Here is a 17,781-nt window from a genome sequence, read left to right as displayed (position 1 = left end):
AGACACCCCAGTGCTAATTAGTCATGAAGTCGGGTACGACTGCAGACCTGTACTCTCTGGAGAAGAAAATTTAAAACTGGGAGGAAAATTAGATTATCTTGTGCCTTTATTTAATAAATGGAGAAACTGAGGTCCAGAGCAGCAGTGATTTGTCCTAGTTCACAGTGGGTTAGCGGCAGTGTGGTCTTAGTCATCCATGGTCAATGGATGCCCAGTTCTAAACAGCAAAGTCTTCAGTGACGCCCATAACAGGTCAAATCCTGGTTACTAATGGACCTCACCGGAATGAAGATGGGGCAGTCTACTTCCGTAGTGATACTGCCTCGGAAATCCAAGGAGGGATCGCTATGGGTCGGGTCCGACTGACGGCACATAACAACAACAACAGCAATGGACCTCACAGCACCACATACTATGCCTCTTCCAGGAAGACCTGAATCATAATTCAGTCTCTACACTTGTTTGTGTGCTTATTTGGTTAAGTTCTCGCATGTGGGCAAGGATTATGTCTGTTTTGCTTACCTTTATATCTCCAAGTACCTAGCACACAAACAGTGCCTGACACCACTTTTATTTTGTTTTTAATAAGTAAATTATTAGATTCGTGTTTATGAGGTGTTATCCAGTCCAGCCCAAGTATATAACCATCCAGCCAGTGCTGATAATGCTTTCCTGTTCAGCAGCCTAAAATGACTCCTCTTCATCCTAGCCTATAAAATAAGGCCCCATTTCTTCATGCTGGTACCCCACGCCCCTCACAGTCTGGCCCAAGCTCACCTTTCTAATTGTGTGTCTTACAGCTCCTGTCTATCTTCTACTCTGTACCTCCTATGCTCAATCCCACCATTCTGCACTTTTGCTTTGGAGTGAGGATCTTGGTTTCAGCACTTTCTAACCTTATGACTCTTTGTCTCACCTACTTTGGTCGTGTCAGAAGGAACCATTCCCTGGAGAAGGATATCATGCTTGGTAAAGTGGAGGGTCAATGAAGAAGGGGAAGGCCCTCAATGAGATGGGTAGACACAGTGGCTGCAACGATGGGCTCAGGTATAGCAAGGATCGTGAAGCTGGGACAAAACCAGGCAGTGTTTTGTTCTGCTGTGCATGGGGTCGCTATGAGTCAGAGATGGCTCAGTGGCACCTAAGAACAACCACCACCACCACCTTATGACCTTGGGCAAGTTTCATAACCTCCTTGAGTCTCCATTTCCTCACCTGTTGGAAACAAACATGTAAAGAGATTTGAAAAATTAGGTTATTACACCTGCTTATGCTCAGCCCTATGCTCAAAGCACTTCTTTCACACGAACCAACAGTCCTCCCATCTTCCAGTCCCTTCCTCCACATAACCCTCTTGCATTCCCCTCAGTTAGAGAGTTTGTCACTCTCTTGCCTGTCTCCCTTTGTACTTGGTACCATCACTGTGCTATATACCAGCTTACCTGGTATAAGAGTTCTCTTTGATTTTTTCCCCCCAAAACCTGTTTCTCTTCTCCATCTCAAAATTCACCCCAATCCTCAGGTCAGTATTTAGGCTCATTCTTGAGTCCTCTGTTTCCACCCACTTACCCCTTCCATTTGCACTAAATAAACCCATATCTGCCCTGCCCTTTTCCTCTGTTTGCACTATCACCCTAGTCCAAAAAACCACCATCTGTGGCCTGTGTCTCTACAGTACTCTCCTGAGGAATGTCCGTGCTTTCACTCCCCCTCCCACTCTATTCTTCATAAGGCAGCCAGAGTAATTGTCTTAAAATGTAAACCAGACAATGTCCTGGACTTAAAGTCATCCAGCAGCTTCCTGTTACTCTTAAAATAAGATCTAAACTCATCCATGTGACCTTCACAGCCCTACATGACCTGGTAATAAAATCTAAACTCATCCCTTTGACCTTCATGAACGTACATGACTTAGACTGCCTGCATCTCCAGCCTTACTTTCTGCCCCTGCTGTCCTTGGTTCACTCTAGCCATGGTGGCCTGGTCTCTGCCCCTGAAACAGAACAAGCTCATTCTTTGGATTAGCTCTATCCTCTGGTGTGCCCTTCCCTCGATTCATCACTGGTTGGATTCCCTTTGTCATTCAGGTCTCAGTTCAAATATTTCTTCATTGAGATGCATTCCTTGATACCACATCTAAAGTAGCATATGCACACACACACACTCACACTTCAGGCAGCTATCATAGCACTGTGTCATGTTTTTTCATACTTGTCACTATTTGAGTTGTCTTCTTTAAGGTTTACATGTATATCTTAAGGCTCATGAGTATAGTGTAGGATATTTCTTATTCACTCTTCTATCCCCAGCACGTAGAATATTGTCTGGCATGAATTCAATAAATGCTGGTAGTTACTATTATTATCATATATTGAGTGTTTATGGGTTCCAAACACTATCCTAAGTATTATGTGTTCAGTTTTCACCACAATCCTTTGAGATAAGTGCTGTGATCTATTTATAGTGAGAAGCTGAGGCTGAGAGAAGCTAACTGACTTCCTTAATATCAAACAGATAATAAATGAGGAAATCATAATTTGCACCCAGGTCCAAACCCTCTTTACCCAGTGCTTGGAAATCGATAGTCATGTTTCCTTTACCTTCATATCCCTCTGAACAATGACAAGTCCGAAAAATATAGGGGGAATTGAATTATAAAATCTCTGAAAGGAAGTTGTCATGATGTCTAGGCTGAAAGTTAAGAGAACATTTGCTAAAATAGTGATACCTCACCTGCAAACTGGGGTCATGTGACATACACTTATTTATTCCACAAATACATGTACTTACTGAGTTCCCACCACTTGCCAGGTTTTGTTCTAGGCATGAGGATACAATTCCTATGGTTAGATAACTGGGCTAGACTGGATAATATCTCATAACACTAATTTATTCACATGCCCCACCCACTACCCCCAGCTCCCTCTGCCCAGCAAAGGCTTCTGAGGAGAACTTTCTGCTGGAGCTCTGTGTTATTTGGGTGCATGGGTATGTGAGTCATCTCTCAGGCAGGCAGAGACCAGCCAAAGCCAGTGGGTCCAGGGGTATCTCTCTGTGGACTTGGAGCAGGCCCAGGTTGTGCTGATCTTGGACAGGGCTAGGTGAAAGGGAGAGAAGGATCTTCCAAAGACTGAAAAACAAATCAACTCATTTCCAAAACCTCAACTACCTGAGGCAGATAGAGGTGGGTGGGGAAGTTCCTGTTATTATTTCAGCTTCAGCCAAAGGGGAAAACTTGGATTCCAGCCCTTTTTAGAGCACAGAGCAATTTGCTGAGCCCTGTGGTTGACCCATTAGAGGTGAGGCAGAGCTTGGTAATGGAAGGCCCATCCACTGGAAAATATTGCCTCCCCTAGAGACACATCATCCCTGTGGCCTCTTGGCTCAGCTTCAAGCTCTAGTGTTGCTTACTGAGAAGAAATATCAATATCCACCTAATTATTCTGGAATTAATTCTCTCAGATTCCAACTAGATCCAATTTCCAAATTTAAATTCCAGTTGGACTTTGTGGATCAGAGGGTGAGATGCAGCTTTCACTGAACCAACAGAAGAATGAGAACAGCAGACTTGGCAATTTGGCCACATGCCCCCTCCATTATGGCATCACATGGAGACTCTATTTATATATTCTATTCCTGTAAATAAAGACAACAAAAAAAGACCTAGTCTCGTAAGAGGTTAACACACCACGTGTGAAGAAAGTCTAAATTGATTTGAATCCCGATGATGGGCACATGTTATGACAAAAAGATTCAAATTCCAAAAGGCATCAAATTTGGGATTTTTCTCTGCAGAACAAATATGCAGCAGCCTTTCTCGTCTTACAGAGCAGAGGGTCTCTCAAATTAATCTCGCCCCCCCCCCGCATTGCCGTCCAGTTGATTCTAACTCATACAGACTTTATAGGACCAAGTAGAACTACCCCCATAGGGTTTCCAAAGATATCAATCTTTCAGAAGCAGACTGCCTCATCTTTCTCCCACAGGGTGGCTGGTGGGTTCAAACAGCTAACCTTTTGGTTCATAGCCAAATGCTTTAACCACACCACCACCAGAGCTCCTTTAAATTAAGGACCCTCAAGTCCATTCTTCACACTGCTGTCAGTGACTCTGCACATCCTTGCATAAAACTTAATAGTGGCTTCCCACTGTCTCTCCTCTGCTCACGTTCCCAATTCTAACAGTACTGCACTGTCTCCGGTCGCTCTGCATGCTGGGCTCAATCATCTCAGAACCCTAGCACATGCTGTTCCCTCTGCCTGGATCAATCTCTCTGTCTAGACAAGGTTGGGTCCTCCAGCTGGGTGCTCCCCTGGCACCTGATACTGTCTCATCATCCAATTTTATTGTAATTACCTGTTTAACTATATGCTCTCCTTATAGACACTTAGGGGCAGGGATCATATCTATGTCGTTCGCCTCTAAATCCCCTGAGCCTAGTACAGTTTCTGGCACAGAGTAGAAAGAGGAAATAGATTATCAAGTTAGACTTTGCCAATCTGAATGATCTGTGTGTTGCCTTAAAATCCTGAAATAGACTAAGAAATGAAGACAGAAAATAATGGGGGGGGGTGATGAAAAAGCTACCCAAAAGAATTGCAGGCAGGGCACCCCTCCTTCCTTTCTCTTCAGCTTCCCCAGCTCCAGAAGTTATGAGCAGCAGCCACAGATTTTTTGCTGACCATGGCAACAGAAGAGACTATAAAATGCAGCTTTCCATCTGGTTCTTCATGGTCCAAGAAAATACAGCAGTTTCGAACTCCAGGGAGACAAGTACTCAAATCATGAAAGCTTAAACCTAGCCTGTCATAGAATCCCCTAAGAGTAGCATGAATTTGACTCAGGAAGAAAAGTGGAGAAAGCATCATTTAGTCTGTAAGGATTGATTCCGTGGTGGTCCTAGAGGGATAGATTTGATGCTTCCTCATAGTGAATTTCCCCTATGGCCTTCAAAGGCAACCTGCTCAATGCAACAGCTGGTCCTTGCTTCTCTTCCTTTCTACTCCCGCCAACACGCTCCTTATCATGAGGCCCATCATCAGTTAGCACGCTGCAGCCTGGGTGGAAAGTGGAAGCTGGTCTTCCAATGGGAGCGCTTTAACATCTGTCCTCATCCACTATCCAAAACCTGGCTGCAGCTTCAATGCAAAGACGATGTGTTTGCTTTTTAATGATTTATGCTAGGACCAGGGTTAACTGAGAATGGCTGGTGAGGAATGAAAAGCCAGCAATAGGTTGGGCTGATGGTATTTGGGGCCCAATCGGAACAGGAAATTTTCAGAAATGTGCTGGAAATGCTAGCTCTGGAGAGGTTTGACAGCTGGTTTGAAGGCTTCAGGCAGTTTGGATAAGCACAAGAAATTTGGGTGCATTTCAGAGCCTGCTCTGTGATCCTTTTGATGTATATCCAACTCAAATAACTCTGCCAGAAAGCCAGGGCCAGTAAAGAGGCTTTCTTTGGAAGCCTCTCTGGATGCACTGCTGCTTTCTCATAGCCCATCAGGACAAGAGATCTGGAAAGTAGGAAAGGAAGACGCTTGAGACAATGTTTCTATAATATTCTATTTGCTGTCTTGTTTTTCTCTTCTCAGTCTGTATATAGATGGAGGAGACAGCAGATAGATCATCAAACTCCCAGTGGACTTGGAGGGCCAGGAGCTTAGATGTGACTGTGGCCCCGACCCCTCTGCACTAAGGCCACCTGACTGGTTTCTGAAGGCCTAGGCTAAGGTATACAGGAAAATCACCACACAAGTTAGAACAGCAACAAATAACAAAGGTGCCATTTGCAGTCCAGAAAGTCATTGCCTGAAGCACTTCTGGAGAGCTGACAACAGGGCCATGAATTGGTACAGGCAGGAGGTTCCATCTCATTTCCTGGAGAAGCATTCCCTGGTTGCCTCAGCCAGCAGCTGGAGCCTATCTTCCCTCTGTTTGCACAGCCTCTCTAATCAAAGAATTACTGGAGCATCAAGAAGAGACTGTGCTTGGAGGTGCTTCCAGGCAGAGGAGCACACCTCAATATAGGTGGTGCAACCTGGTTTGGCTTTGGGTCGCACATGTAAGAAGTGAAGAGGGTGGGCAGGGCATGAGTGGGGTACCAAACGCCAGTTTATTTAGGGAAGCCAACAGGTAGGGGGCTTTCTGAGCTGGAAGTGGACATCCTCAAACCTGCCTTTGGCTCACTTGCCAGGAGAGGCTAAGTGATGCCCCTTCTTTAACTCAAGAGACGTGTAATGTGAAGGACAGGACACCAGGCCCTGAGGACCAAAGGATGAATCAGAAGTCTCTGGAGAGAAGAGCCGAGCAGCATCCCACAAGTCGACTGGTTGACCACAGAAAATGAGGGAAATGCCTTTGTTGACCCTGGGACCAAAGGACAAAAGAAGAAAGAAAGTAGGGAAATGCAGCCACAGCACCTGAGAACCCCACTGGAAGTGGGACTGAAGATAGTTTTTTGTTTATTTATTGTTAAAAAAAATATTAACAGCAATTAAAAAATAAAAACATTCACAACCCATCACAGAGTCCTGGGAGCTTTGGCCATTTGTTTTCAATGGAGTCCTTCATCTAACAGTGAGTGGTGATTTCAGCCAAAAGGCCCCTTCATGTTTTTCATGGGCGGGTACTGCTGCTCCATTGGCATGGCTCCAAAGCAGTCAGAGGGGTTACAGTGACCAGTCTTGCCTGGCTGGCCCATGGGGCCTGGGGGCCCAGGGATACCTGGGATGCCTTGCTGGCCCATTGGTCCAGTTGGACCTATCTTGCCATATCCTGGAGGACCTTGGGGACCTAGAGAGGGAAGAGTCAGAGAAGGAAAAACAGGAGACACAAATCAGAAGAAATAATCATCATAGTACGTAATGCCTTATAACTGATGACTATCTCTCAGGTTACAATGTGTTTTCAGGAAAACCTGATCTGAGCCTAACATTAACTCAACAATAGCAACAGTACTACCAGCTAGTATTATCCAGAGTATCCATATGCCAGGCACTGGGATAAGTACTTTTTATGCATCATTCACAACAGTTCTCCAAGAAAGGAATTATCATCTCATTCTGTAGATGAGGACACAGGCTCAGAGAGGTCACACATCTGGTAAGTGGGGAAGCTGGGTCTCAGAGCCAAGTGTTCAGGTTTTAGGCTACACAACCAAGTATGCATCTTAGAGAGCCACTCTGAAGGGCTTCATGACCTCCTCAAGGTTACATATCCAGGAGGATGCTGAGCAGGACTTGAACTTGCATTCCCTGGCCCATATCCTGCCCAACTCTCTTCCACTGTGTCATGCTAGCACAACTTAGGACTTGAGGGCAAGGAATGGGCCCTCCACTCTCTTCTTTACCCCACAGTGTTTTGCACACAGCAGTATTACTCTTACTAATTATTATTACTAATGTTGTTGATTGGCCTGTAGTGATTTGGGGTTCTACACAACTGTAAATAGAACATAAAGAAAAATGCCAGCTTTTCTTACCTGGGGGGCCAGGAAGACCACTCTCTCCTGCGATACCAACACCAACGTCTCCCTTTTCACCTTTGGTACCGGGCAATCCTAGGACAAGGGAAATAAAATAAGTTTTATTCCTAGGCAGGAAAATGACACATCCATCTGGATTATTTGGAACACACACACAAATACCATATTCACAACAGACCTTGGGTAATACTCATGACTGTCCCAAAGAGCTACGTGTGCCCCTCAGGGGACCAGGGGGCAGAGATACCTCTCATTCCTGGCAAGCCTTGCCGTCCTTCTCTTCCAATCTGACCAGGGAGCCCAGGTGATCCTGGAGCACCAGGCCGGCCTGGGGCACCGTCCTTCCCTGGGGGCCCTGGTCGTCCGGGAGCTGCTGCCATCTCCACAGGGAACTGCATCCTGGAGGTGTAGTAAGCCATCCTCTCTGTAAGAAAAGACAATGACAGGTCACAGGATCCCAAGGATCCAGAATGACTGAAGATGCTACAGATTGGCCACCAGCATGGAGCCCAAAGCTGTCTTTATTCAGAGGGATGCCAGGGCAACGAGTATGAGAGTCGATCTCCTCAGTGGTCTCCCATGTCCTTGCCTCCGCACTGTTTCCAATGGTGATCTCTGGAGCACCAATCTGATTAAGGCACTTTGATCTCTTTTCTTGAATACCCTTCATTAGTTCACCACTGACTTCAGGATAGTCCAGAATCCTTGCCTGGCATCAGGTGATTCCCAAGCTCGATGGTGAGCCCCTTCAGGACAGGGCCCATGTTATCCCAGTATGGTCTCTAATCCCCAGAACATCAAGGTAGACTCAACAAATGCACAGAATGGTCTTACAAGGAGAACACAGGAAAAAGGCTTTAAAAAGCCACCAACCATCCTACAGTCACTGTTCCTCTTTCAGGGCTTACTTCATGCTGCCTCATGTGATAGTAATTTACCTGCCTGTCTCCTCTGCTTGAGTGGGTACTTGGGAGAGGGCAGGAGGGAATCATTTTATCTCTGAACAGAGCAGGTGATAAAGAAGGTCTGAAGTATAATTGTATGTATACCTGTAATCCCAGGCCTCTAAGTGTTGTTAGGGGTGGGCATTGAGCTTTAAGGAAAAGGAGGTCAGGGCGGGTGGAGAAGCAGCTAGGAAGGGCAAGTGGCACCCACTGCTACCCAGCCAGCTGCCAATTACCATCAAACATTTTAATGATCTCTTGTCTGATGAACCTCTTGATTTCATCGTAATTCACCATGTCTCCCTGAGGAAAGAGAACAAAACCTATCTCAATCAGACTTCCAAGCTTGGTGCCTGCCACCTGGGAACAGACTTCCGTGGAAATAAAGGATGGGGAGGGGACTTCCCAGGAATTCTTAATCCAACATTCTAGCCCCATGAAATGCATCTTTCTGGGGAGTGGGTCCCACGACCACCCACATGCTCACACACAGTTGAGAATCACTGTTATCGGGATCATGCTCCTCCCTGCAGAATGTCAGCAGGAGCTGGACCCATGCTCCACCCCACAGGCCTGTCCTCATAGTCCCATGGCTTCCAGCCTTTCCCCTTACCATGGAGCCAGGTGTACCGGGCAAGCCAGGGCTCCCCACAGGCCCTGGAGATCCAGGGTGGCCTCTCTCTCCAACAGGGCCTGGTGGCCCAATAGGCCCCATGGAGCCACTCTTGCCAGGTCCCCCAGGCATTCCAGCTCTCCCCTTCTCTCCTGCTTGGCCCTTCTGTCCTGAAGGCCCTGGATCACCCTACAATGATAAGAAGTCACAGTCTAGCATTGCCAAGTACTATCAAGTCTACCTCATGATGTCTCAGCAATCTGTCCTTCCTCTCCATCCCCCCACAGGGCCCACAGCATCTCCCTCTGACGACCACAGCATCCTGATGGGCCGTCCTGCCTCACTTCCTTCCTACTATTCACCCTCCAGACCACCCCTAGGGCAGTCCTTCTAGAAGACAGTTCTCATGGTGTTACTGCTGCTTAGAAAGTCTGACGGTTCCCAACTGCCTCAGGATAAAAGCCTAACTCCTTGGTCAGACATTCAGAACCAATCCTGATGTGGCCTTGATCATACCTTCTCCAGCCTCATCTCCCTGTCCTTGCACCTCTAGCCATACCTCACTGGTTATAATTCTCTAACTCTGCCATGATATCTTTGTCCTCACTGCCTTTGTATAAGCAGTTCCCTTGCCTGGAATGTCCTCCCCCACATCTCTACCAGATCATGCCTCCTACTCAGCTGCAATGGTCTATTCTTATGCAGCCTCTCTTGCCTCCCCAAGCTGAGTTGAGTACTTCTCCCCTCTGATCCCACACTGCTGTCTAGTCATCTTCTGTCAAACTTGACAGACTCTAGTATAACTGAGACTGGACAGTAGGGAGCGCCGATTGGTCAGGGGCTTCTGTTTACCCAAAGCCAGGACAGAGGGCCTGCAATGTAAGCTAGATCAGGTGGGTGCTCATAGAATTAATAAATTAATAATCAATCCATTAATTAATGAATAAATGAACTAGAGATTTTCATTCTTCCAACGACAGCTAAAAACCCTCGAAGAGCCTCATGTGAGAAGTTTTCAGACACAAGGTTGCTCCAAGTCCTGCCCACTGCTCCAGGTCTAAAGTCATAGCTTGGAGCTAGACTTAATTCATGAGCTTCCCTCAAACCCAGGCAATGTCCACTCACCTTTGGACCTGGAGGTCCATAGAGTCCTTGTTTTCCAGGGGAGCCCTAAAGGAAAGCAGAAGTCAGGGATCAAGGCAAAATTCAAGGGTCAAGTACAGACAGCATCCCTGAGCCATCCTGGGGAGGAAGGTGCAGCACAAGGACCACCTTCATAGCCCCAAGCTGTGTCTAGCTGGGATGGGACTGTGAGAAAGGACAGCAGCCTTCCTCCAACAGACAGGTTGAAAGCCTGCAAAGGAAAATGATGTCCCCTGGGGCATGGCCTTATTCAGTCATGTTGGTTGGGTCTCTTCTCACAGACAAAGGGAAGTGAGAAGAAGTCAGAAAGAGAGGGCTGGTATATCAGGTCAATAGGGGGCCTTGTAAGAGCTGGTGTCCAGGGAATATTTGTTTGGGCCTTATTATTATAAAAGGAGCCCTGGTGGTATGGTGGTTAAGATATTTAGCTGCTAACCAAAAGGTGGGTGGTTCGAACCTACAAGCTGATCTATAGAAGAAAGATGAAGGAGTTTGCTTCTGTACAGATTTATAGCCTTGGAAACCCAATGGGAGTTGCTATGAGTCAGAACTGACTTGATAGCAGTGAGTTTGGCTTTTAGTTTGGTATCATTATTATAGTCTCTCTTGATCAGGTACACGGTAAATAGAGAGAGAGAAACTGAAAAATAAGTCTTATTCCCATCCTTGCCCCTTAATCTCTAATTCCTCTCCCCAGGGCAACAAGGGCTCTTGGTTGGCTGTATATCTGTCCAGAGATAGTCTGTGCATGCTGAATGAATGATATCTGTGTATACTAAATGCATGAAGAGTGGTCAGGGAAAGGAGAGAAGCAAGAAGCAGTGCCCCCAAGGGAAATAGAGCACAACAGTACCTCTTTGCCAGGTGCACCATCTGTGCCAGGCTCACCCTAGGGAGTGGAGAGAATGGGAGATGCGATGAACTCCAGCTCGCCTTGGGCTCACGTGCCTCACCTTGCCCACTGGGCATGCCCAGTCCCCTGCCCCACAAGGACCCACCATCCTCCAGCTCTCACCCTTTGATATTCTGGGCACAGACTGTGGAAACTTAGCTCCCCAGCTCTAGCCCCACCTCACACCCCAGCCTGATGCCAGAGCCCTAACAGATGGCTCCTAGCTGCCCCCAACTGTGAGCTCTATGAGAGAAGAGCAGGCTGTGACTGCCTGGCTCTTTGCTTGAGACCTTGAAACTTCACACACTTCCTTCTCTGCATATATGTTGTGTTTGCTGAGTGAACACATGAACTGTGAACAGGATGTCTCTGTCTTCCTGTGAGGTCTCAGAGATCGGCCAGAGTGACTCTGAACCTGCTCCTTCCCCAGGATAGGAGAGGCTGCCACTTTTAGTGGGGTGCTGGGAGAGAGGATTCTGTGACTGCGTGGCATGGTGAAGTCATTCTGGGCACTGGAGGCTCCTGAGCCTACTGGCATGGAAAGAGGGAGACTAGAGGACCTGACCAGGGCCCTTAGCAGGAATCAGACTGAGTAGGAGTGATGAGACTGGGACTCCTGGTAGATGGGCTGGCTGACCACCCCCACACCAGCTGGAGCCATCCACCCCATTCAGGCCACCACCCTAGTGTCAGGCAGGGGCCTTAGTCATTGTTACTTCTCCCAGAAGACAGTCTACTTGGGTGAAAGCACCCTGCCCTAGGGGCTAGGAGACGAGATTCTGCCTCAGCTCTCCCAGATACTTCCAGCCCTGAAACTGGCTATCAGTTAGTTCCACCTGATGTGGTTCACCTGTTGGGAACTTTGGAAAAAGGTAGTAGTGCAGAGTGGCTAGGGACACAAGTTCTGGAATCACATAGACTGGGGGTCCAGTCAGAGCTCTTCTGCTCACTAGCTGTGTGACTCTGAGCAAGCCACGTAACCTGGCAGAGCCTCAATTTCCTCATCTGCAAAACAGGGACACTGAGACCCACTAAATAGTCTGTGAGTACAGATTAAATGATAAAATGCATGCCGAGCATTTAGCTCACTTAGGTACAGCACAAGGTCAGTGACCAATATATCATAGCTCTTAGTATTAAACATTAGCTGTGACTGAAGAGTGGTTTCTGGGAAGCTTAGATAGCTACAGCAACAGGTTCCTGGTTCCTGACATTTACAAAGGTTATCTGTGATTACCAATGAGCTTCCCTCAGGAAGGGACAGGGGCAGAACAAGGCCCAAGCTTCCTCTATCCAATGAGGGATTGGCATAAGGCTGAGGCTGGTCCATCACAGAGGCAGTGATCTGTGCAGTAGGCACAAGGCTTGTCTTTTCTTCCCAATAGGATGTGGCCCTCAGCCACAATCTCCATCCTACGCTCTTGCCATGCTGTTGGCCGCTGACTACCTCTCCTTCCCCGGAGACCCCAGATCTGCAGCACTAAACTCAACTGGCAAAGCCAACTGACTCTTTCCCCATGAGGCTGTGGGGCCTTACCGGGGGACCAGGGTGTCCAGGTGGGCCGGGCTGACCCGGAATGCCTGCAAGTCCTCTTTCTCCAGTGGCTCCTCTCTCCCCTTTCAGGCCCTAGAGAGCAGAAAGGGGATAGTGAAGGGGAAGGGTAGACCCCCAGATATCCCCAGGGAGGTACCCCATCATGTGCCTGGGACTGTGTTCCCACCCACACACTCCCAGGCCCCATATGGGGAGGTGGTACTCTCTGAACTAGTGCCAGGGCCCTGGGGTGGCCTCCAGTCCTCTCTGAAGGCCTTCACCACATCTTGGTTGGGGAGATCTTTGGAGGCAGCAGAGGCTGAAGCCAAGGGAGCAGGAGGAAGAGGAGGGGAGAATGTTCTTACTCCTAACCTCACGGGAAAGGAGCCCATAGAAGATGAAGACAAAACAGCTGGGACAGGGGGACAAGAGGAGCATGTCACTCACCATTGCCGAGATCCCAGCTGGCCCTGGCTGGCCCGGAGGACCTGGTGGCCCCTAAAGAAAGATGAGTCAATAGGATGAAAAGAGGTTCCAGGAATAAGGGACCCAGGAAGGCAGAGAGGGGCTGTCAGAAGAAATAAGCCCTAAACTTCAGCAGCTCCATTCTTTTCCCTGAACCCTTCCTTCCCTTCTGGTCTTGCACTTGACTGTTGACAGAAGAAGATTTGTACCCAGAGCACAGGGCTGTAAGGCCCTGAGCACACAGGACCCTCACTCATCCTGCCTTCAGGGACCTGCTGAAGGGATGACCTGGGGAGTGGAGAGAATGGGAGATGTGATGAACTCCAGCCCACCTTGGGCTCATGTGCCTCACCTTGCCCACTGGGCATGCCCAGTCCCCTGCCCCACAAGGACCCACCATCCTCCAGCTCTCACCCTCTGATATTCTGATATGAATCACGTAGACTGATGAATATCAGAGGGTGGGCACAGGCAGAGGCCAAGCACAGCAAAGGCCAGAGGGAGTTAACTAGGTGGGCTTGGTGTCTTCTGGGGACTCCTGCTTCCTAAAGCTTTGTGAGAGGAATAACAGCCAGGAGCTGGGTTGAGTAGCAGTGGAGTAAAGGGCACTGACCCCAATGTCCCCGCAGATCAATGCTGTAGCCTGGCACCAGGCTTTCTTGGCTGGTCTCCTACTGTTCCCCTTACACTTGAGAGCAATGACACGCCTCATAATTTATCAAAAATACCTAGGACTATTCCCACCCTGCCTGGGGCTGGGGCTGTGTCTGAAATGCCACCCCACCATGGTCCACATTGTTGCCTTTGACATACAGCTCAACTTGACCCCTCCCTGGTCAGAGCTGACACCTCTGAACCCCAGGGCATTCAGTTCTCTCTCAGAACACTTTTCTCCATACTCCTAGAATGAAAATTCCTGAGGCCACAGACTTGGTTCTACTCCTCTTGAGTCTTCTGGGTGGAAAGTTTCAGAAATGGGGCAGCCAGTAGGGTGAGGAGGAGCCCTGTGCCCCCTCATCCTAGCCCCTCATGAGCCTCCAATGATGACACAATTCAGAGTATGTGACTCTGGAACATTCCCCCTTATCATCTATAACCTGAAGGGACTAGGCTACATCTGAGGTTACCAATTCAGGGCCTCTGCCCTTTGAAATCCACAGACATAGTGATAGGGATCTGAGAGTAACTTTTTTTAGTTGCAAACTACTTTTAATATTTCAAAAAGCCTCCTGAAAAGAAAGGCAATATACCAAAAGTGAGTGACCAACACAATAACACTAAGGAAAAGGAAGAAACAGAGAGGTGTACAAGAGGTATAGACAACAAAAATAAACCCTTTTACACACACAATACTGCATTATCAGTCCTAAAAAACATTAATCTGTGGTTGGATACACAGGTAGACAGGCTGAATGATCAGGTATGTCTAGGCAAAAGGAAATATACCCAGGATCATATATAAGTAAGTTTGGCAGATGATATTTCTACCTACATATTTGTATATGCTATAAGAATGTCCATATATATATATATATATATATATATATATAATACAGCTAACAAGGAGCAAAGTTATGATAACTTCTTACCCAGAGCCAAACACCTTGAGAGAACAAGATGTTGGACCTGTGGCCTCAGGATTATGGTCGTGAGGGACATCAAGCTCAATTGGCATAATTTACTACACAAAAATATTGTTCTATATCCTACTTTGGTGGGTAGCAATGGGGGTCTTAAAAGCTTACAAGTGGCCATCTAAGATGCAACAATTGGTCTCTTCTAGTCAGGAGCAAAGAAAAGTGAAGAAAACCAAAAACACATGGGAACAATTAGCTCAAGGGGACTAGTGGACCACCTAAACCTCAACATACATGACCTTGAGACCAGAAGAACTAGAAGGTGCCCAGCTACCACTATCAACCACTTAGAAAAGGATATAATAGGACATCCTGGATAGAGTGGGAGAAAAGCGTGGAACAAAACTCTAGTCACCCTTCGGGCCTGGAATTGAACTCATTCTCATGGCTTCCAGCCAAACAACAGACGGGCATAAATGGTGAACATTTACACCAGGTAGGTACACTCCTTAGAACAATCAACCAAGGGAGATCAGAAGGACAGTATTTGCACAGGAAGACAGCTAAGAGGACAGGAATGCATAGGAAGGACGCAGGGGAAAGGTAGCAAGTGAGAAGAGAGCTGTTACTTGATGGGGATTGCAGTCAATGTCATGAAACAGATTGTGTATGAACTATTGTATGGAAAATGAATTTGCTCTATAAATGTTCACCCAAATCACAATTAAAAAAAAAAAAAAAAGCCTCCTGGAAATGGTACAGCTAGCCACATGGGGCTGCAGTAAGATGCCAAGGTATTATTCAGCTGGGTGCGGGTATACTGATCAAAGGCGGTGACTGGCAGTCATCTGTTACTAATGAGTAAAGTAGACAGGAGATTCATTATTGCTTGACAAATGTCCTCCAAGTCGCCTTATCCCACTAAATGACACCACCCACTCACCCAGTTGCGAAAGCCAAATGTAGGAGTCATCCTTGAGTTCTCTCTAACCACCACCACCCCCTATCTAGGTAATTAGCAAGTCCTCTGCCTCTAAATATATCCTGAACCTAACCACTGCTCCCCACTCCACTACAACCAACCATCCACTGAGGCAAAAGCCTCCTAATTCATATCCCTGATTCCAGGTGTGTGACCTCCCAAACTCCTGAGCACAACCCAAAGGCCTCCCACAATCCCCATCATGCCTTTCTCTCTAAGCTCACCTTGCTCCTTCCCACTCTCGCCCTCTCACACTGCACTCCAGCCACACTGGGCTTCTGGGATGCCCAAGTACCCCTAGCTCCTCCCTGCTATAGCCTCTCTATATCAGCTGCTGATACAGGGAACATTCTCCCTCCAAGCTGCTCAATAGCTGGCTTCTTCTCATCTTGCCTCAAATCAAATGTCTCTTCTCCAGTAAGAGTTTCTCTAAAGTTGACTCCTTCTGGGAGTCTCCTTCTGGGGACTCTTGCTTCCCAAAGGATCCCACTTCCTTTCTGCTCCGTGAGAGGAATAACAACCAGGATCTGGGTTGAGTAGCAATGGAGTAAAGGGCACTGACTCCAGTGTCCCCACAGATCAGTGCTGTACCCTGGCACCAGGCTCTCTTGGCTGGTTTCCTACTGCTCCCGTTACACTTGAGAGCAACGACACACCTCATAATTTATCAAAAATACCTAGGACTATTCCCACCCTGCCTGGGGCTGGGGCTGTGTCTGAAATGCCACCCCCACCATGGTCCACATTCTTGCCTTTGAGGTAGTGTCACATCACTGCCTGATGCTTTTTGCATTGATTTATTTGTTTACGGTGCCCACACAAAAGTTCTATGAGGTCAAGGGGCCTTGTCTCCTTTTTTTCATGCTATGGCCCCAATGCTTTGTATTGGGGTATGGAGCAGGTATGGAGCACTGGTGATGCTATGGTTAAGGCATTGGGCTGCTAACCAAAAGGTAAGTGGTTTGAACCCCTAATTGCTCCTTGGGAGGAAGATGAGACAATCTACTTCTGTAAAGATTTATAGCCTTGGAAACCTGATGAGGGTCGCCATCAGTCAGAATCAACTTGATGGCAGTGGGTTTTTTGTTTTGTTTTTTTGGTATAGAACAGGTACTCGAGAAATACTTTTTGAGTAATTGAATGCCCTTTGCTGGATAAGTAAACTCTAATAGGCACAAAATAAGAACTTTGGGGAAAGCCATCAGACTGGGTGAGCCCAGAGCCCCTTACAGAGCTTCCAAGTCCAGCATCTCTCCTGGGATGGGTTCTTTCAGGTTACCACCAGCTTGCCCATCATCATCCCATTCCATCCCATCTTAAGAGACCAAAATAATTTAAAAACATTTTAACTCACAAGATGGCCTGGGGGGCCAGGTCTTCCCTGGGGTCCCATGGCACCAGGCTCACCCTGCAAGAACCAGACAGAGAAAGAAATGACACGGAAACAGACTTATTCATGCATATGTGACCATGAGGCAGGAAAGGGCTGAGCAGAGCAGCAGGAACTCTAATGGCCAGAGACCCAGGCCAGGCCCTGGCTTCAGACCCCAGCCTCCCAGAGTCTGAGGGGCTGACCCTGTCCCATGAGTACTGGGACCCAACAGCCTCTAGGAAAAGTCACCATTAAGAAGAGGGAGAAGGTTCAAGAAGTGCAGTGTTGGGTGAAACGTCCCCAGAAGGCCGAGGAGAGAGGGTTCTTACCTCGGCACCAGGCCGGCCACTGCTGCCAGGAGGACCTGGTTTGCCACAGTCACCCTAGAAGACAGAAAGGCAGCTAGAGTTCATCAGACCTCCACTCAGCACCTCCCACCCCAAGGTGACCCTGCATTGGAGGGATCTGACACCAGCCAGAGGTTAGTTGATAGAGAAGCCTTGACCCAATGTTAGGCACCAGTAGCTTCAAGAGGCATGGATGCTGGGTTGACATCTCAGTCAGGGGTCAGGTGGCACCTCCACCCAGGCTAGGCTGCCAACTCTGGAGTCAGGCCTCATGGAAAGCAGAGGAAAACCTGCCTGGTGGAAGTCACCAGGCTCTTACCTTAGGTCCTGGGAGGCCAGGATGTCCTGTTTTCCCTTTGAAGCCCTGGTAGAAAAAGCAAGGAACTGTCATGCTTGTCTGTCTCTCATCTCAACCAGCAGCCTCACCCC

The 17,781-nt window shown here is 47.8% G+C and overlaps 1 protein-coding gene across 1 annotated transcript in view; it reads right to left on the bottom strand.

The window, feature by feature from the left end:
- Window positions 1–6,589: 6,589 nt before the first annotated feature.
- Window positions 6,590–17,781, bottom strand: part of COL16A1 (collagen type XVI alpha 1 chain) — a 52,387-nt gene continuing 41,195 nt past the window's right edge. The window contains exons 59-70 of the mRNA XM_007954124.1: window positions 17,672–17,716; window positions 17,335–17,388; window positions 16,988–17,041; window positions 13,057–13,107; window positions 12,613–12,702; window positions 11,037–11,072; window positions 10,166–10,210; window positions 9,041–9,229; window positions 8,664–8,730; window positions 7,731–7,907; window positions 7,481–7,558; window positions 6,590–6,792 (exon numbers count right to left, since the gene is read on the bottom strand). Of these exons, the coding sequence (XP_007952315.1) occupies window positions 6,590–6,792; window positions 7,481–7,558; window positions 7,731–7,907; window positions 8,664–8,730; window positions 9,041–9,229; window positions 10,166–10,210; window positions 11,037–11,072; window positions 12,613–12,702; window positions 13,057–13,107; window positions 16,988–17,041; window positions 17,335–17,388; window positions 17,672–17,716 (1,089 nt within the window). The remainder of the gene's footprint in view (window positions 6,793–7,480; window positions 7,559–7,730; window positions 7,908–8,663; window positions 8,731–9,040; window positions 9,230–10,165; window positions 10,211–11,036; window positions 11,073–12,612; window positions 12,703–13,056; window positions 13,108–16,987; window positions 17,042–17,334; window positions 17,389–17,671; window positions 17,717–17,781) is intronic.

Source organism: Orycteropus afer, unplaced genomic scaffold (genome assembly GCF_000298275.1).
Source record: "Orycteropus afer afer isolate SDZICR_OR568_19922 unplaced genomic scaffold, OryAfe1.0 scaffold00433, whole genome shotgun sequence".
Taxonomy (NCBI): domain Eukaryota; kingdom Metazoa; phylum Chordata; class Mammalia; order Tubulidentata; family Orycteropodidae; genus Orycteropus; species Orycteropus afer.
This window is presented reverse-complemented; position numbering and strand designations above follow the sequence as displayed.